At 46.6% G+C, this 20,082-nt stretch overlaps 8 protein-coding genes across 8 annotated transcripts; 5 read left to right on the top strand and 3 right to left on the bottom strand.

Annotated features, from left to right (window-relative positions):
* Positions 1–6,084: 6,084 nt before the first annotated feature.
* N7466_005008 (uncharacterized protein) lies at positions 6,085–6,474 on the top strand (the record flags this gene model as incomplete). The annotated part of the gene is made up of 1 exon (XM_057164405.1): positions 6,085–6,474. One exon carries the CDS (start codon positions 6,085–6,087, stop codon positions 6,472–6,474), a length of 390 nt encoding a protein of 129 aa, XP_057023086.1.
* An 877-nt stretch (positions 6,475–7,351) lies between these two features.
* N7466_005007 (uncharacterized protein) lies at positions 7,352–8,483 on the bottom strand (the record flags this gene model as incomplete). The annotated part of the gene is made up of 2 exons (XM_057164404.1): positions 7,352–7,425; positions 7,481–8,483. The coding sequence occupies 2 exons, from the start codon at positions 8,481–8,483 to the stop codon at positions 7,352–7,354; spliced, it is 1,077 nt and encodes a 358-aa protein (XP_057023085.1).
* A 1,246-nt stretch (positions 8,484–9,729) lies between these two features.
* Positions 9,730–11,121, top strand: N7466_005006 (uncharacterized protein; the record flags this gene model as incomplete). Its single annotated transcript, XM_057164403.1, has 7 exons — positions 9,730–9,751; positions 9,824–9,954; positions 10,015–10,365; positions 10,432–10,571; positions 10,628–10,695; positions 10,758–10,788; positions 10,842–11,121. The coding sequence occupies 7 exons, from the start codon at positions 9,730–9,732 to the stop codon at positions 11,119–11,121; spliced, it is 1,023 nt and encodes a 340-aa protein (XP_057023084.1).
* Positions 11,122–11,879: 758 nt separating this feature from the next.
* N7466_005005 (uncharacterized protein) lies at positions 11,880–12,125 on the top strand (the record flags this gene model as incomplete). Its single annotated transcript, XM_057164402.1, has 1 exon — positions 11,880–12,125. One exon carries the CDS (start codon positions 11,880–11,882, stop codon positions 12,123–12,125), a length of 246 nt encoding a protein of 81 aa, XP_057023083.1.
* Positions 12,126–12,720: 595 nt separating this feature from the next.
* N7466_005004 (uncharacterized protein) lies at positions 12,721–13,631 on the top strand (the record flags this gene model as incomplete). Its single annotated transcript, XM_057164401.1, has 3 exons — positions 12,721–12,822; positions 12,882–13,462; positions 13,514–13,631. 3 exons carry the CDS (start codon positions 12,721–12,723, stop codon positions 13,629–13,631), a joined length of 801 nt encoding a protein of 266 aa, XP_057023082.1.
* Positions 13,632–13,932: 301 nt separating this feature from the next.
* Positions 13,933–15,300, bottom strand: N7466_005003 (uncharacterized protein; the record flags this gene model as incomplete). The annotated part of the gene is made up of 1 exon (XM_057164400.1): positions 13,933–15,300. One exon carries the CDS (start codon positions 15,298–15,300, stop codon positions 13,933–13,935), a length of 1,368 nt encoding a protein of 455 aa, XP_057023081.1.
* Positions 15,301–16,663: 1,363 nt separating this feature from the next.
* Positions 16,664–17,448, top strand: mog1 (Ran GTPase-binding protein MOG1; the record flags this gene model as incomplete). The annotated part of the gene is made up of 2 exons (XM_057164399.1): positions 16,664–16,740; positions 16,797–17,448. The coding sequence occupies 2 exons, from the start codon at positions 16,664–16,666 to the stop codon at positions 17,446–17,448; spliced, it is 729 nt and encodes a 242-aa protein (XP_057023080.1).
* Positions 17,449–17,796: 348 nt separating this feature from the next.
* N7466_005001 (SprT family zinc-dependent metalloprotease) lies at positions 17,797–19,880 on the bottom strand (the record flags this gene model as incomplete). The annotated part of the gene is made up of 2 exons (XM_057164398.1): positions 17,797–18,886; positions 18,952–19,880. The coding sequence occupies 2 exons, from the start codon at positions 19,878–19,880 to the stop codon at positions 17,797–17,799; spliced, it is 2,019 nt and encodes a 672-aa protein (XP_057023079.1).
* Between the last annotated feature and the right edge of the window lie 202 nt (positions 19,881–20,082).

Raw genomic sequence — 20,082 nt, 5'->3', positions numbered from 1 at the left:
CCGTTGTTGTCCAACGTCGTTACAGTACCCATCAAGTCGTGTATACAATTTATACACATCATACCATTGAAAGGTACAGAAACCCAGTAATCTCGAAAACCCCATCAGCTTTCTCCAATGAGAGTATCCCAACCTCTCACCCTCTATCCAATCACACTGTCTTGAAAGCAGCGGATTCCAAGGGAATTACGACGGCCCCTGAGACTGTGTCTCCACTCGTACCTTCACAGTATGTATTGTGGTAACAAATAATGTGGTCGCGGTGGGTATTTTTGTCGAGAATACCATTAATAACTGCGCCAACACGTCCATAAGAGGCTCTGATTTGCCTGTGCCTTGTTTATTGTTACCACCCGGCATGCAGGGATAGCGTTGCACGAGGGTTTTTGTTTTTCATTCCTGCCGTTTCCATGTCCCACTGGTATCACTCTAAACTTCATCATCTTGTAGACAGCAAAAAAAAAAGAAAAAAAAAGGAAAAGAAAAGAAAAGGGGAGGAAAAAGAAAATCAGTAACAAAGACTCGGAGCGCGTCCACTGAGGCAGTTCCATGGCTGACCAAGCGATAGAACCCACTTCCACACAAATATTCTTATCCGTAGTAAATTATTTACCCTTATTCCCCTCTTTTTTGCTTATGTTTAGAGTAAACTCGGTTCCTCTTTTTTTTTGAAAAGAAAAACTCCATTGATCGTCGTAATCGTTTTCCTTGAAATGATCGCTCTTCCACTGATTGGCTTTTCCTCTTTTACACGCTAGAAACTCAATTTGCTTCCATTCGCCACTCCGGTGCACACACGCGTCTGAGATTGTAAGAATTGCATGGTTTGACTTTTCCACCGTTGGCGCTATCCCATACACAGCACAATCTGGTCCTATTATAATCCCTGATACGTGCACATAAATAACCCCACTATGCCGGTAGTGGTTAACTAAAAAACCTGTTTCACCCGTATCAATGCTTTTTCGAGCTATCAGACCTTTTTGCTTCTATCAAGGCAGCTGATAATGATATATATAATTCAGCTGCGAGTAGTCGTAAGTGGTGTGTGTTGTCCATGTCGGTTAGAACTTTAGCGGCAGGATACTACAGGTACCGATAACCAAATCTGGGTAGTTATATATATATCATCTGTAAACATTTGACTAAAAGCATCCCACCACTCAACATTCAAACCAATCACCGACCGTGATGCTTGAAACTTCTTGCAATCATCCATGGATTGCTTCAATCAAAATCTTGGTTCGTCTACTCTTCGCTTCCCATTCCATCTGATTTCACATAAAATTCGATACCTGTAATTTGATGTTGACTTTGATTGTATGAAACACTGTACACGCTACTGGTAACGCCCGTATTCAAGCGTCGCAGGCGATCTCCACCGTTGGTTCCAGCCCTCTGCATCCTGTTCCACTTCAGGGCTGTTTCAAGTGGGTCGTGCAATGCTTTTATTCTCGGATTTGGAGCCTCGGGGTGGTCCTCCGGTCTAGCCGGACGGTCTGCATACGCAACTCTCTGGCGAATTCACTGCATTTTGGACATGTACTATCTGCGATCATCCCGATCATCTAGATGTCTCTTCCAAACACTGAGTTGCCTCTCAGATCAATCTCCCGTCATGTGCAGTGTACATGCACATGTGCGCACATGTCTTACTGAAACCTTGGAATACAGATTCGATTTTCAATGTTGCGACCGGCAGACACAACGCCTACTCGGAGCAGACTCGCGCGCACTTCCCGAGGTCCAAGGCTGGTGTGCAGGAACGATACATCCACTGCAAGAAGATGGAGCCCATCATCCACTTTCATCTCCAGCCTGATTATTACCAACTTCTGTCGCCCCCTGAATTACTGTAGCTTCGTACTTCTGGGGATTCCTCTAAAATGGATAAAAATCACCTTAGTATTTATGGAGTCCTCCGTTCCCCGGGCATCTTCCCCATTCTACATGACTATTTAATTTTTTGGGGGAGCCTGGTGGGCATCGGGGGTTCACAGAGCCAAAAATAACCTGTCCAGAAAATAATCAAAGGGTCTAGTCAGCGATCGCTCATCAGTGGACTAGCCTAGCGTTGCAAGTTTATTGTAATGACCCGCCTCCTTTTCCAATATCTGGCCACTTCCGATCCCCCTTGACCCCTTTTGGTCCAACTGTGGCTGATTTCCCATTTCTCGAACCTGCTCAACCCTTTTCTAATGATTCATCCGCTCCGGGTGGCTTGTCCGGCTGTCAAATGCCACTGCCGTCGAAGACGCTATTGTGTCATTGTTTTATTTCCCACGGGGGGCGTTGTTAGTCGTTCGTCAGGTTTTTCCACGGCGAACTCTGTACATGCATCCGAGCCCCTGAATCTGAATTTAGAATATATGGATTTTCCCTGCCATCCTGACTCGAATTCGCCACTGACATCTGATCAAAAACTCGAGCTGACGATTTTTTCCAACTTTTGTGCGCCGTACTTGTACATATATCCCGTATTTTACTCTGTATTTGATTGGGTAATCCAATCAGGGGGGGCTGTGTGCCCCATAAGCCGGACTCTCCACCTCCAGGGCTGGGGACTCTTCCCAGCACTCGAGCTGTGCACATTGTACTCCGTACCAGTTGACAATTACTTACATGTATAGATACTTCCTCCGTTGTGCGGAGTTCGAAGTGCATGGGCCTATGTACATACATAATCGCGCTTAAACCACATCACGAATCAGATGTCGTGAGAACTGACGTATCAGGCCGCCTCAGCTCACATTTCTTCAATGTTGGCCCCAGTCAACCAGTAATCACAGCTCATCTGGATGGAGTACATGATTACAGTATGCGGTGTTCGGATTTCATATTCCGTCAACGCCCATTCTCATGATACACCACCTGGGCACCCAGCCATCGCACCGTATGAATCTCTTCCATATTCTAGCTTTGTTCATCACACAGCAGCCTTGGAAGCCAACCACCGATGAGAAAATTCTATTATACATAATTTACACATGAATCAATCCCTGCATCTTATCCTGTATCGTGCGTCGTATACAGCATGTATGCCGATGAGCTTTTCCCGCCCAGCCTTTGACAATGAGACCCAGAATGTAAGGGAGGCTGATCTGCGTGGATGCATGGCAAGAGAATGGCCAGATCCATCGCGGAAGCTTGTCGATCCAGGGACCAGGCGCCCTTCCCGGAACGCATTTTCTGATAGGATCGGCAGGGTATCCATTCCACGGGGACCTGCATGGCTATCTGGTCCGGTATACTACTTCTGGTAAGCAGCTTGTCTGTCCAGCCTATTAGAGGTTGATGCTGCTTTGTTGAGAGATGATGTTTTGTGATCATTGATCTTTCCAGTTTTGAGCCACGTCCCGTCAATGTTTGGTACGTATATATGTCGATAGAGATATTATGCGTCTTTTTGTCCTCGATTGCCGGTTTGATGCGCAGGTCCTCGGTGAATAATGCACAGTTCCTTGGTCCCGGGGTCATGCCCGTGGGCTTGCTTAGATCACACTTAACTCGTAGCGAGGCTCCCAGGTTGGTCCTCTACCATACATAGCCAATCATATAACATAATGGAATCTCAAGCTCCTGTCCATACATGTACGGGTGGTCAGTTTCAAATCCATTCTCGGACGCTTGCGTAGTCAGTAACCCTACTTAGTACCTGGTATATTCATGGTTGTACTTAGGTAGTAACCTTCAATGGAAGAACACTTGCACATTCTGGATACATGAGTATACTCGCACGGTGTCGATTCATAGATTGAGACAATATACAAAAATTTGAATGTTTGAAATACGAATCTACGGTCATTTGTTGATTGCGGCTTTTTTTCACTGTTCCGAGGTTCATTCAAATGTTTAGATGTTGAGATGACACCCAAGGATGTCCCGACGGATGTGTTCAATATATGTCAACACCTAAGATTTAAACACTGTGTTCTGGACAAGTCAATATGCATGTGTGTTTGGACATGCGCCAACCTCCAGGGCTCCCTTTCTCAAGCGAAAAATCAAGATCAATCAATTCGAACCAAAAGAAAAAAACGATAATGTTTTCGTATTTCTCGCACTGCTACTTTACATACAGAGAAGTGGAAGACTGATAGATCAGTACCTACTATGTGTAAGTGGAATGGGTCGGAGTTCCAATGAGCTACCGCCTGGCCGAGGTTATAAAAACCAAATAATGACACAGGTTATTCTTCCTCCAAATAATTGACTTAGACCAGTCGACCTTATACCTCATTCGCCAAATGGTTGGAAAAGTTGACCCTCGGAAGACCATACGGTCCGCTAAATCAGCCCCACATAGTGAAAAGTCGCACACAGATGATGCCAATGGTTCATAGATCCATAAACTAAACTGCTTACATCAAGAACAGCCCGGGTGGTCTAGTGGTATGATTCGCGCTTAGGGCAGCAACTCCTAAGCACTCCTGCGCGAGGTCCCGTGTTCGATCCACGGCTCGGGCCTGTTATCTTTTTGATCTTTTTGCAATTTTATCTTTGCTCCCTAGTAATTAAATCATATTCGCTCTACAATAGCCGAGCCAATAAATAACCTGGCAGTCTCCAGTCCTCTTGCAGTATGTAGGTCATGCATGGTCGGTTTGTTGATGTGAGCGACGATGAGCTCAAATTGACTGATACATGTAGTTCAAGTCATTCTTTTCGCTCGTGCGACAAGAATTTTGGTTCTGCAGACTCTGAAGGCTGCCTTATACACTGCCACATAGAAACCAGGATATAGATTCCACGACACTGCATCCTTGTATCACAAAACCTGGACTACCCTGCGCGCCCAAGCCATACATTGTGGTGCCAAGTCCCAGAGAAACATTTCGAGGTTAGGAGCCTTCGCTACACAATAATATCGTACAGAAGAATTGGGTCCAATTTCCATGGTTTTGATACCTACGTATGCGCTCAATGGGATTTGGTTATATGCAAGCGCTCGAGTGCGGTTGTTTACTCCATATTTATGTACGTGACACCAGGTTAGAAAGTGGAGGCGTTAGTGCCACATGACTGACTTCGGGAGCTGTAGCACCGACCAACTATATACCTTGGTATCGCTAAGGTAATGGTGTCAAAATTGCCCAGGTGATATCGATGACAGCCAGAGTGTGCATGCTCGACCGGAATTCTGGAGACGCATTTCCCAAAGTTCTGCATGAAGGATAGCTCGTAAGAGCCGGAATAGTTGGCGGCACGAGTTCGTTGACTTGTTTCACAAAGAAAGTCGAAATAAAGTAGAAGAGCCACATTGTCTTAGATACATAAAGCTTATATGTAAAAAAGGCCACGCATGTGTAGTTGATAGTAAGAACTCAGATGTAAATATAATTAAACATCAAATACGTGGATACATATTACGTGAGTTGGAAAATGGCAAGTTATGGCAAAACCGAAAAGTAATTTATGTAGGATCACTGCTTGGTTGGAATCAAAGATCTGAATATTCATCAATTACATCATGAGTAGATAAAAGCCGGTTGTTATTTCAATATCAACTAGATAGCAGATCCGGGCTGATCAGCAGATAAACTGGGAGGGGTCAAATAAGCAGGGGAATCCCTTCAACTCTCAAGAGCGACTGGTGACCAACTTGTTGAATCTTCAAGGTTTACTTGAAAATAGTTCCCACAGGCTCCGATCGAATGATATACTTGTCGACTACTTAGAAACTTGGAGATGAATATCTCAACCCTTTGTTCTATCGTGGAAGAGAGGGGCTGACTCTCCCAAGCTGATTCACTTGTTGTTGGACTCTCTAAAAGTCACTCACAGAGTCAATGATAAGTTTTTGTCTTACACGGCGGACTCTGGTTGGGCTTCGACAATGGCATGGATATCTATTTACGGTCGACATTATCCCAAGAAGGGAAAGGTTTCAGACGGCCCAGGCTTGACTTATACATCGGTACTTGCTCACTGTTGAACCAAGCCCATGTCAAGTGAGAGGATATAAGAGTGGCTCCATTTTACCTAAAGCTCCCCATTGGAGATCAAATCCGGGGCAAAGAGCTTATAAAAACATACCTCCTTCGACCTTGAAAGCTCTATCAGAACCGCTTCAACAAAAAAAAGATGAAGTTCCTACTACTTCCACTTTGCACTCTTGCAGCCTCGGCCGCTGTATATGTCCGTGATGTCGAAGATGCTGACCGGGAGTACGTGGTCACCATCGCATTCGCCAATGAAAAAACCGGTTACAATTTTTTGGTAAACACTCCTGCCGATCATCGAGAGCACCATATTCATAGCCTCTTCCACGGTTTCCCCGTGGGTAGTTCAACAATGGCTACCTCAGCTCAACTGATTGGTACACTGACACCGGACACGGCCTGTGTGATCACGGATAATGGAATCGAACTTGCTGTTTTGGATACTAAGCACACCTTTGCTTGGATATCCGAAAAAGGTCACCATGATTCCCCGGTTGATGTGGACCGTTTGTCTATCAAGTGTTTGGCTTAAGAGGGTCGTGCAAGGGTGACCTTGGATGACGTTTCTGGTCTTGTCTGATACTGGAGGAAGTTCAAGACTTCAAAGCGTTCAGATAACCAGGGATGAATGGAGAGTTATCTAGGCATTATTCTACTTTTTGGATTGCTATTTATTTCAAATGTTCATCCCGAGGTCCTTTACTCTTTTCTTGTCATGCTTCTTTTATGTCTTCAGATGACGGTTCCTTATGTTGAACACGGGAACTGAAGAGTACGAGCTTGTGCGAATTAGCAAAATCAAAAATAATTGCAGTGTAACCTTGGAATTGATGGAATTTCCTCCTCTCTAAGAATGAACTCAAGTTAACGACCACCCGATGGCGAATGTTAAAACTCATTAGAGAAATATACCAAAAGCCAGAGCCTCTTTACATTGGCCAAATACAAATATTGCAGTACATACTATTGCCCAGTTTATCTTCTAGATAAGACATCTCGTTTTTTTATATTGCTTCTCAAGCAGAAAATGGCGCTAACCCCTATTTTCACATTTTAGTGCTAGACATTTAACGGCTTTTCTTGGCAGCTCAAAACGGGCATGAGGCCGTGGGCAAAGTACTTGAGTGTGGAGAGAGACCGAGCGTATAAACCATTAACCGAGCTTATGTATTCCTAACTAGTAGTAAGCAGAGCACGGCCCTGCGACTGGTCCTTAACTACATATAGATATTGCACACATAAACCGGGGCTTGCATCATTCCAATCATTTATTATTTCTGTTTGGCTACTTTCCCCTTTTGTACATATACCCGAAACTCAGTAAGGAAAGAGCCTTAGATACGACAGTCATGTAGAATACCAAGTCTCAAGAGTACAGAAGTGACGTATAATCATATATCCCAGGCCACTTAGAATGCCGAGGTATCGATCCACGAGAGAGTGGCGGGAACAGTCACTGTGCCATTGATAGGCAATCCCTCAGCTATGCGATTGTCAGTACGGATATCCTTAGGTGATATAATGGGGAATAAAATTACCTCCGCTAGTGGTCAAGTAGAGAATGTGCTCATCAGAAGGCAAACGGCCGAACTTGCCAGCAGAAACACCAGCCAGGATGGTCGAGATATTGCTACCGGCAATGACAGCAGCCTCGGACTGGTTAGGGTACAGAACGCTGAGCTCATCCATCTGGTTCTGGGCGATGAAGGCAACGCCATCACTCTTGAAGATGAAGTCGTCGGCCTTGGGGACATTGCTAGTAACGACCTGAGATGTGCCAGTGGCAGCACCCTGGCTGTTAACGCTGATACGGTTCAATGTGCCGACAGCGGTGTTGGACCAGTAAAGGTAACCGTTGTGCAGCTTGATACCGTTGACACCGATGTTGGTCGGCGGGTTGGCGATGGAGTCGAACTTCATCTTCTCATCGTTGACGGCAATCGAGTAAGCACCAGTGTTGGTGTTGACGCGGTACACCCAGCCGTTGTAAGCATCGGCGACAAGAATCAAGTCGTCCGACAGGGTAGTAAGTCCGTTCAAGAAATCAGAAGTGGTCACGTCAACCAGCTTGGAAACGGTGGCGTTGGAAAGAACCTGGCCGGTCTTTGCAGAGACGGCGAAAGTAGTCATATCAATTTCCCAGATACTGTTGACGCCGGAAGTGAGCACAAAGTCGTCATCAACAAAGCCCGAGGTGACAACATAGAAGATGTCGGTGTTCGTCTCGGAGATACCGAGACAGCCCATGTAAGTGGACGCATTCCAAGAAGCAACAGTGATGGGCGCCTTGACACCCGTCGGGTCGAGCTGCAGAACCTCGGGTGTGTCCAGACGCGAGAGAAGGATTTGACCATTGGCGCGAACCGCGAGGTTCTCGGCCCAAGTGCCATCGCCGAAGCTGTAGAGGGTGTTGACCTCGACAGCAGAGCTGGATCTGGTGACAGCGCGAGGAATAGAGTGCACACCGCCACGACCTGGAAGAGCAAAGGCGGTGCTCAAGAGGGAGCAGGCCGTTAAGGCCAAGGAAAGAAGAGGAGCCATTGATGACAGTTCGTGCGTCTGTGGAATGATTTTCTCAAGGCTTGTTTCACCAAGGGAAAGCAGTGGGACGCAATATATATGCCGGCATTATCCGTACTTTGTGGGCGAGATGCCATAAGTCGCTAGTGGGCTAGTCATTCTTCGGAGAAACTAAACTAGTCTGGCCAAATGGGCTCAGAGTGGGCTACTTTCGGATTCCTCGCAGGAGATTGAGAATAACAACGCATACGCCATATGTTGCATAGATAAAATAAATGAAATGATTGATTACATCCAGATGTGTACCACGGCAATTCCAGATTCAAACTATTAGTGAGATTGGAATAATATAATTTCAGGGGCAAGATTGGGGGGAAAATACCACTATATTTAACAGTTGCCCTGCAGCAAGATGAGGAATTCCTGCATGTCGCCATGGGCCTATAAGCTTTTAGTTTACTTCGCATTGTAGCCGATGTACGATGGGACCCACACACACGGCCTGGATTTCCCCAATCGTACCAAGTACCTAATCTGTATACGACCGACTCGAGTCTAACCCCGAAGGTATAGCCACGTTGACCATATGTCATATTAAGGGTGGGGGGGGGGGGGGGATTATTATGTCGGATGTTCTGCTGATTTGATAGACAGATATATCAATTCGAAATTTGCCTACTACCTAGTAGGGGATTTTTGTGGTCCAAATTTTGGAAAAAGCGAAGAGAAAAATGGGGGGAAAAAAGGAAACGTTTTCCATTGAAAAAGAGAAAAACCCCCATGACAACAGCCACATGTTATTTGACAGGATTTTACGGGCTTTCCGCAGGCCCCCGGGGCTAAATCTAGAAGCGTGATTGTTCTCTGTCCCGCGAAGTGGAGTCTAAGCGAGTTGCCGATGCGCCAATCAGTCATTGGTGGACATATTAGCATCTATATCTAATCCCCTTTCAGCACTTTTCTTCGTAAACAAGAATCACACTAATAGGCGCAGGATTTAGACTGGAAGGTAGCCCAATCGGCTTTTTTTCCTTTTCATTTCCCGGATGTTGTCTTTCGTTCATGGAGGGGCATGCCCCGGGGCCGCGCCAGTATGAAGGTGGCGTTTGTTTTTTTGCCTACTGCACGGAGAAGGCCTTGCTTGGATAAATTAGATTCCGAATGTCAGCCTCATAATAACAAGAGCCCTTTCTTTAAACGTGTGTGATTGCCATGTTCATTCCATTCCACTAGTCAATCTGGACTTTTGTGCGTCCCTTCCCAGACCATGCCCGACAGTGGGGATATCGGTATGCGAGATGAAGATACAAAATTTCAACCTTTTGCAGCACAAGACTGACCTCTTTTTTTGTTTTATTAAGGGGCGCCGGCCCTTGGGGTATGCTGGGGACTCTCCACCGTCGCTTTGACAGTAACGATCGCCAGACTCTATACCCAGTCGCGGATCACCCGTCAGCTTGGACTGAGTGATGCCCTGTTGGCAGTATCCACTGTAAGTGCTTGGAGGCCCGTTCCCAACCCCATTTGCGGACTTAGTTGACTGACCGACCAGTGCATCGTTCTCACCTTTGCATCTATCATCACCGTACAATACCACTATGGGTGGGGTCGACACCAGAGCACGCTCACTACCCACCAGCGCATCGAAGCCCTCAAATATAATGCGATAGGTCAGAGCTTTGGCGTCTTGGGTTCCACCTTTGGTCGTCTCTCCACAATTGCGACCATGTTCACTCTCTTTGGGATAAACCGCAAGCTGCGGCGTGGACTTTGGGCAATTTCCGCGGCACAGATCATCACCAATGGCGCCGTTGTGGTGTGTTTATACGCGCAGTGCACTAATGTCGTCTTGCTTTGGGACTCGAGTGCTTCTGGCACATGCTGGAATGCGGATGTGCAGACGGTAAGAGAATCCAGTCGATGGCCGAGCGTTTCTGTTTCTGTTACTGTTGCTGACTTTTAAACGCAGTACTTTGGATACGCGCACTCGGCCTTCAACGGCGCCACTGATCTTTTCTTGACCTTCTTCCCTGCGTATATGATTCGGAATTTGCAGATGGACCGCTGGACAAAACTTGGAGTAGGAGTCCTTCTAGGCTTGAGTATTCTGTATGTCTTTCGGATCGCTTCCCAAAGATTACCATGGATTATAGCTGACCATTCAGTGCTGTTGTTGCCGTTGTCATGAAGATTGTCAATCTCGAAGCCCTTGCAAATCGGGGCGACTATACCTGTCAGTCACAATATTTTTGTTATGAGTAACGTCACCAGGAGAAGGAACTGACGCCTTCACAGATAATACGGTTGCTCTGTTCACTTGGATCTTGTAAGGATGATGATTTCCTCGATTAAGAACAACACACTAACAACCCCTTTTAGAGCCGAAGCCATTCTCCTCAACATCGCCGCATCCGCTCCTGTCCTCCGTCCCCTATACAAGAGGATCTTGAAAACCGAATCTCGCAATTACTCGTATGAGATGAATAGTCGCGAGATGACAAGGAGCCACATCTCCCGCAATCAAGGCGGCATCAAAAGCCACGATTCTGCAAGTGACAAGGCTGCCATTCTAGCCAATCAGTCGTCGCAGGATAATTACTATCACATCACAGTGAAGCAATCTTATTCTGTGACTATGGCCGATTCGGGATCTCCTTGATGGGTTAGAATGAGTGCGGTTTAAAAAAGAAAAGGAGGGAAAGGAAGGAAATGCCTGAAGATAATGTTCACCCAAACTTATAAAATATCCACATATTAGTAAATATAATGAAATACAAAGTTAAGCTCCCGAGGTTTTGCTCCACGGACAACTGCCGGATAATCCATCTCCACTTCTGGGAATCGAAAGGAGGTGGGGATTTAAGTTCACTGAAATAGCACTTGGGTAACTGGTAAACCATTTGCTTCCAAATCACGCGAACCGAGCTCAGAGGTGCACATGTGGCAAACTTTTCCGATTTTCTCTTCCGATCTATCTCCCCTCGATCTCCGACCGATCTCCGTTCAGCTTGTTCTTGATACCTTTTGCTTTTGCTTCTAGATTCATTTGGGAATGATGAGGAACAATATTATAACAGAATCCAATTCTTGGAAAATCACAAAGAAACATGCAAACATCCCTTACAGTTTTGTTGAAATTTATGGGGTAAAGGGATATGGCGGAAATATCTCGGGACGGCCAAAGTTCGGCGTGAGGGAATTACTCGGCAGTTGCATATCAGCCCAACCAGGAAAAAGGTTCGCTTCTAACTTCTTAAGCTTACAAACGAGAAAAAAAAACTTTGCGGCTTTTCCGACCTGTCCCATACTCATGAGATATAAATACTGACCTGGATCCTAGTACAAGATGAGGGTCACACAGTCAAATCCAAATCCAAGCCTTGCCATCATCCTACATAAGCCATCCCTCGTTTCACAATGAGTACCTCAACTTCCACCAAATCTTCAAATACCAGTGTCGTGGATATCGATCCTTCTTTCACTCCTCGAAATGATACCATCTCGCGCATTAAGCAACATCTCAAGCGTACCCAGCAAAAATGGGGACCCCTGATGGCTGCCAAGGAGTCCTGGGAGGACGAATACAACTTCCCTCCTGGAAGGTATGCTGGCCAAGACGACCGGCCGATCATTCGCCAAAAATCCGTTGATGGTGAGACTTGACAAATTACCTGGGCTTGTTTGAAGGATCATTGTTTCTCTGACTTTTTCTTTTCTTTGGCAGAACTATAAATCAGCGATATACTTCACACGATCTCGGCCTAAAGCCGACTCCTTGGCTTCAACTCCACCTGGAAAGACTGGCTCGGGAGGATTCGGAGGGATTGGGATTTTATATTTAATAATTGATGATAATGCATAGAATGAATAGAACGAATTAATGGCATGGACTCTTCTTTCAATGATAGACTTGATGTGTCATTGTACAAATAAGACAGCATATTTTGCACTCAGTAAGTTCAAAGCGGACATATTGGTCAACTGTATACTAGTACTGTATTATACTACTAGTATAGATATGAACGTTCAAGTTCTTACCAAAAGTTGCCAATTACAGGTCTAGAACGCTTATCTCTGCAGTTAAAAGGGTCATTTCCTGGCGGTTGGCGGATGACATCATTGTTCAATGTGGAGCTAAAATACGAGAACTTCCAGAACTCGTTTCCCTGACACCTGAGCAAGTCTTCACCTCTCAGCCTTCCACCCTAAATACTCTCAAGGCTGCAGGTGTGAGAACTACCTACTCGCGGATTCCAAAATGTCCAGCCACATCAAAGATGCCGCCATCGCCGAGGTCAAAAGCGTCCAAGCAGCTTCCGAAGGCATCCTCAGATCCGGCGCATATCTGTATCCATTCAAGGTAAAGCCATATCAAAACCCACAATCTAATCTCGAGGGAACTAACCCAATCTCCACCAGGGAATAATATTCTTTGCAACCCACAAAGATCTCTGGGGCCCATTTACCGCCCGAGCCGGGCGAACCATCAGCTTGGGCTTGGGCGTCACATCATTCATGTTCTTTTTCACCTACGTGCCCCAAATGGCCATTATGGCTTTTACTAGCGGTCCCTTGGCCGCTATATCTGCGGCCGTGCTTGTTCTCAGCGAAAGCGCCACACTGACGAACATTTTCTCTCGATCTTTCCTGGTTGAGGACGCTCTCATCGATACCTTTGACGGTACCCTTATTGCCCGCAACCAGGAGTCGCTTGTCGCACAGGGACGCCAAGTTAAGCCCCAATCTGGAAGTAGAGGTGCGGTTGCAAGGCTGGGCAAGATCTTCTCGAGGCCCTTTGCGAAATTCAAGCCGCAGGTTCTTTTGCGTTCTTTGCTGTACTTGCCCCTGAATATGATCCCGGTGGTTGGAACGGTGCTTTACATAGCTGTTCAGGGCAAGAGGATTGGTCCAGGACTACACACACGTTATTTCCAGCTGAAGGGTTGGGACTCGGCGCAACAGGAAGAGTGGATTGCGAAGAATCGAGGAGGATATACTGGGTATGTGAGCCTTTTGATATTTGCCTTTTATTAATACTGACCAATGCGCAGACTTGGCATTGCCGCCTTTGCTCTGGAGATGATACCCTTTGCTTCCATTGTCTTTTCATTCACGAATACTGTTGGAGCTTCCCTTTGGGCTGCAGATCTCGAGAAGGCAACGGAATAAGAGACTGGAAAAGACCGACCGGAAAGCACCTAGACTTTAATTGAATAAGACACACTATGCGAGGATGCCTAACCTCGGGAGAATATTAATTTCTATATGTATCTATAATTTAATGCTATTAAGAATACGGGGAAGAAGCTCCAACTTCCACGGTTAATTGTCAACTTCAATGTTGATGATTGATTATCTCCAACGCCTAAAATACATGTTTCAACACGTACAACATCTATATGGTCTATACTAATGGGTTCGTCTATCGTCGTGAAATGCCGAGCAGTCTTCTATGTAATGATCTATTTGCCTAGGCCGAGCATGTAAAAGGTTTGCCAATGGATCCTGATTGAAATTCATGGACCTGGGATGTGATTAGTGAAGGGTCATTCGGAACCGAAGGAAGTAGTCTCACCAGATCAGCGATACTTGCATATGTACCACAGCAGAAAATAATCATGCCAATCACAAATACCACACCATTGCAGATGGCCGTCTTCAGGTTATGTTTTTCGTACCATGCGCCTTCCCGCAAGAGCATGTACCACATAACCGGAGGGAAATAGAAGGAAAGACCAGAAACAAAAAGCGATGATATAATGGACAGCAAGTCCGAGAAAATGGGAATAGCCTCAGCAATAATCCATGCCACCACCGTTATAAAGAGGACGAGGCTGAGCCATGTGACCCAGCCTTTCGGCGTATTGATAAAGCGGGCAATGGACTTCTGATACATCTTTCCATGGATGTATCGGCAAACCACTGTGATGTTGATAGAGCCCGAGATGAAGATGACCGGAAGGGCCAGTCCAAATACAACTCTTGAGAGCAGAGGGCCAGCCGACAGCAAAGCCGGCGACTGCACGCTCTGTCCCACAAAGGCATAGATGATCGACCCAGTGAGAGTATAAATCACGATCTGAACTCCACCTAGCCACCACATCGCCTTAGTGTAGTCTTCGGGGGTATGCATATCCTCCATAAACGAGGGCAGACATCCAGCAAACGAGTACGCAAACACAATATTGTTGGTAGCCACTATAGCGGACGTGAAAGAGATGCCCGGCTTCGGCCACGCCGACCAATCCGAGGAGCCCGAGCTCTGAATCCCAGTAGCAACCATAGTGACCCCAATAGCCAAAACAATGGAAGCAAAATCAATGTACCCCAAGATGGCAATCTCCGCGAACGAAGGTGGAATAGCAAGGAGCATCAAGATTACCGCAGAAACAATGCTAAAAAAGACCGAGCACGAATCGCTCTGCGCGATCGTCCGGAACGCAATCGCACCGGTCAAAGCGTGCGATCCAACCACGCACACGAGCAGAGCAACGAAGCTACCGACGAAAATCTTCGATCCCCATTTCCCCATAATCAGATGGCCGACATCTGCGTAGTGCGCGATCTCGGGGTACGCAAGCTTCACTTGGCCGATAATATAGCCCGCATACATGGCGACCAAGCCGATGCTCACAGTCAGGATAATACCGGGGACCATGCCCAGCGCCGCGAAGGCGGACGGAAGACCAAGACTTCCTAACGCGATAGCCTCGACGATCGCAATGATGGTTAGGCGCTTCCATCCCAGGCGTTGGAATTTGTCGTTGCCCCCCGGTAGGAGGGGTTGGGTTTCGGGATCATAGTCATCGGAATCCTTCGCGATGGCGTTATTTGTCATGGCGCCCAGCTGATCCTAGCGGTGATCACGTTATTGGTGTATATTTACAACCCCGCCAGCGAGAATATCGCGATCTGGCCGATTAAAGAGCGACAGTAGACAGGGACCAAAAAGGGGAGCTGGGCTATATAGTGGGTGGGTTGTTAGGTGATTGTGTCTTGGGTGAAGATCAGAGATTATTATCTGATTAAAAGATGATTCGGAGTGGGCCGAAAATCGGAGGTTCTCCGCACATGCATGGTGGTCCGTGGAGCTTATCATTTGGCTGAAGAGTGAGACCCTTTCTGGGCGCCAAGGGCGGATGGGTATAGAGTTATAATGTGCTGTAATCCATGATCATGGATGATATGGTCGCCTGCGCAGAATGTCAGTCACATGGATGGGATGTCTCTAAACCTGGTGACAAGTGCGTGTGTAATGTATGCGCTGTATTATGCTCTTAAAGTACTAGTAAGCTGTAATGTGACTGTTCTGAGCCACTGGATGATAGACACAAATCAATTATCAACATTTCAATATCAAACCACTTTACTGCTGTTTACAAGGTTGTTCCAATTTTGTCACTCATCGTCCCTTCCAAGGTTGTATTCTGTACATACCGGAACTGTAACTTTCGTTTAAACGGCACCTACTCCAAGTCGGCTTCATAGCAGCTTTAAGAGTCTAAACGTAGTCTTTAGTCCCACAGGTTCTTATACTGTAGGTAGTAGTCTTTTTGGGAAAAGAAATTAGAGTTGCTATCTTAGTTTTCGGCTTGAACTTCTTCTTGATTGAGTAAATACGAGAGAATGCATCCCACCTGCTGCCTGATATACTAGGCCTAAATATAATCACGTGCTCATCGCTTCCTTGAAACAAGCGTGTCAAAATTCGGAGTTTTTCTTGATTTCTTTGTATGCGGGTAAAATAAAATCATTAGTCTTACTGCATGAAAAGTCCGAGCTGCAAAGTTCCCTTACACGACAATGTTAGCCACTAGTTAACTTACGGAGTAAACGACTGAGTCATTCAGCAAACGTCATTGGGCGGAAGACTGCTTCCCGCAATTGCTGCCTCTTGTGTGGCCTAGTCTACCTAAAAGCATAAAACAACCCCGAAAGCCTTCAAACGCTGAATTTCAATATCTATTTCGCTTGATATTGTGTTATTCCCCACCTGAAATATTTCCATATTCATCTCGGGAACACCGGACCAGAAAGAGGAACTGAGAGAAGAAAAAAGATCAACTCGACGCGGGGTCTTGGAATCAAAATTCTATATCGGAGTCAAGCTTGTCCAATCTCTGCTCAAAGCAAAACCCTGGAACCAGGAGTATACAAGACATAATATCTATTCAAGTCGTCCGTGATAATTCAACTCCGTCATGTCACAAGTCATAGAGCAAGACTTCTTTGGCGGGGCCATTCGGGGTGTGGTGCCACAGAAATGGATTGACGCCAGGTCAGTATAAAAACCCGATGAAATAGAGTCCAACCCATGGCTAACAAACATCACAGCAATCTCCGCGAAATCCCAGACCACCAGGAACTATTCCTCTCACCCGACACGCTGTCCAATCTGATCATTGAGATTAATGAGCGTGTTTCCCAAGAAGATGCTCTGAGCACCTTCGCCACTCTCTGCCAGCAACAGCCTTCACTAGCCGCAGACAGCGGAAGCACAGCTGGCACCACGACCGAGACGGTCAATCAAGCAGCCGCCCTGTACCATCTATATGATATTTGCGAAGATGGCGATGCTATGCACGTAGTCGCGGCGCCACAGCGCGTGACTTTGGACCGGTTGCTCTCGAATGCGCCGTCCAAGCCGTCCATCAGTTCGTACAAAGGAATTGTTGAGTTCAAGACCGCTTCCGGTCGTCGGGATCAGCGATTACCTGCTGCGAAATCAGGTTCGACGGCTGCAGGCGTGTCTATGAACGGGGGGTCGGCTAGTGCACCGGCTACCAAGACACTGACTTGCCACTTCCTTCTTGTGCGACTCGAAACACAGGAGACGGACTTGGTGACTTTCTTTAATGTGCCACATGATGAGTTTGACAAGGAGGGCGATGCGGGAGGTTTGTCGAAGGAGGAGACTTCTGCGGAGGATATTATGAGAGCCATGGAGGAGAAGCTTCAGATCGTGGATTGGGGGCTTTTCATTTGAAAGACCCGCTTATAGCAAATGGAAGAGGCAAATATCGGGGCCTACAAGTGGGACTGGCTGAGGGACCACATCTCTGGATTGGGGGGGTTATATGATGCCTACTACTTAGGTATTTGAGATCAAATAAGATTGAACTTTGGCGAGTATGTAGAACCTTGAAATAAATAAGCTGTGAAATGAATGAATACAATCAATCGATGAGGTTATGCACGCTTCCTTGGATGCTAAATCATGTCTCAGTCTGGCTCAATATCGCGAAGAAGAAGAAAGCACAAGAATGTCTTGGTATCAACAATGGACGAAAGAAAACTCCACGCTATGATGGTAAATGCATAAACGCAGGCAAAATTATAGAACAAATCTTCCAAGATCTCGTGTCACATCATCCACAATCTTCTTCTGGAAAGCAGGCGTAGCAGGATTCTTCCTAGGTGAGACATTGCGCGGCTTAGGCTTGATCTGCTCAAGCTTGTTGTTACAAGCACCACAGCAAACGCGAGCCGTATCGATACTCTTTGAGTGACGGCCGTAGGTCTGACCACAGCTAACACACGCCCACACATACTTGTAATCGATCTGATAGGAGTGCTTCGTTGTAACATTGATCTGACCACCGTAGATGGGATGATCCTTCAATGCCTCGGCGCACTTCTTCCCCCACAACTTAAAGCTAGTGCCATGAGGATTATCGTGGCACTTTGAAACCATATAATTCGCCAAATGACAGTACTCATGGGCTAGTGTATTGAGCAGCCGGTACTCATTGTCGATAATCCGCTCAGCCAGCTCGATCTTGGCATGGTGTGTGGTTGTCCCAGGAATCTGGCGACCATTTGAATCTCGGTCATTTATACCCTGCCAATGCGCCCGACCAGCGGTTTTCTGCAATGTTTTGGACCAAATGATTTTCACGCCACCGGTCTTCTCAGCAAGCTGGCTGACTCTACCCCCGGCCACCGCATTGTCTAGCACATTCAAGAAGGTTTCTGCAAAGTCTGCCTTTTTGTTATCGAAAGAGAGTCGGCGGGCCTTTGCAGCTTTCCGGGCTTCCGTCTCGGCCTTTTTGAGCGCAGTTTTACTGGGTGTTTTCGCTTCCTTAGCTGTGACTCGAGTCATTGAATCAGAGTCGGTGCTCGTGATGGTGTCTTGGCTACTGCCTTCGTTGTCCGAATCGCCAAAGTCCCGCAGTAAGTCAATTACAGAACGCCCGGGGGTTTTCTGTTTGCGTGGTGAATGGTGGTCAACCCAGTCGTTGGTCTCCTCTTGACTCCAAAAGGCATCTACGCTTTCACGATGAGGGGTTGGAGGGATGCGGGTTCTCTCCTTGGTCGGGGACTTCAAGAAACGACTTCGTGATGGACTGGAGGGCGGTGGTGTCTGAGGACGCTTGTTTGTTGGTTTTAACGGTGGCGGAGATGAGTCCAGCTCTATGATGGACCTGCGTTATATAGATTAGCAAGTCGATTCCAATTCGAGATATAGAATTAAGATAGGAACACATACGGAGTGGACTCTGTTTCCACCTGGAAAGTTGACTCATTGTCACCATTGAGTTCCAGATCTTCCAGCTTTGTAGAAAGATCAAGATCATCTTGAAGCGTTTCATTAGATCTCACTGGTGGGTTGGAGGGAAGCTTCACAGAACCAGGCAGCTTGACTTCTATATGGAACGGCTCAGAAGGAGTATATTTGCTCTCCACATTTTGATCCAGATTAAAGCCAGGTCGTCGTCCTCTCATCAGTCTCTTTCTGGGGGATGTACGAGGTGGTGATGGTGTTGGATCCCTTTGAACCTCCTCTGTCTCAGAATCCGATGTCTCATGAGAGCTGAGCTCCTCATTGTCGCTAACAATGAAATCCTCCAAGGAAGCAAAGCTATCGTTTCCAGAATCTTCATCCTCAACCTCAGGACTCAGACGGCTGAAAGACCTAGCCGTTGTATTGCTTCTTGGGGTTCGTGCCGTGCTCCGTCTGATTGTCGATCTCTGTGGAGCAGGGCTCATTGTTGGTGAATTTGTGTCTGTGCCATATTCCGTAAGATCATTCTCCTTCTCATAGTCCTCTGTTTCCAATTTATCACTGGGTCTTTGGCGTGGTCTCTGTTGTGGTCTCTGTTGTGAAGGAAGGAGGAGCGAGTTGGTTCTGGTGAGTTTGAGGGTTCGTGATTTCTTTTGTCTGCTAGGAGAGATAAACGACGAGCTTTGATCTCCCCCCGCGCCCGTACTCTCAAATGACAGGTCCTCATCTGAAAAGATGTCAAATAAGATACCTGCTCCCTTTTTCGGTTTCGGTGTCGGGCTTTTGAAGTAGCGGGCCCCAGATCCTAGATCACCAGCAACCTGAGTTGTAGGTAATTGGGAGGCTTGTGTAGTCAAGCAAGCTTTCCGTGGAGAGCCGAGAGTCTGTGATTTGGCCGCGTTGAGTCGTGCCATCTTTGCTGAGTATAGGGAGGATTCGATCGGTTTTGGTATCGGTTAAGCTGGTCGGGTAAAAGAAAAGCTTGCACAGCTAGGAACGAGACAGAGAAGGCCCTGCCTATTATATTCACCTGTCACAATGGACAATTGTGATTTTCTCCGGTGGTGACGGGGATTTTCAACGTTGGTGAATTGTTGACAGCCTCCACCTAGGCGT

This window comes from Penicillium verhagenii (genome assembly GCF_028828195.1).
Source record: "Penicillium verhagenii strain IBT 33310 chromosome Unknown utg000005l_segment0_segment0, whole genome shotgun sequence".
NCBI lineage: Eukaryota > Fungi > Ascomycota > Eurotiomycetes > Eurotiales > Aspergillaceae > Penicillium > Penicillium verhagenii.
This window is presented reverse-complemented; position numbering and strand designations above follow the sequence as displayed.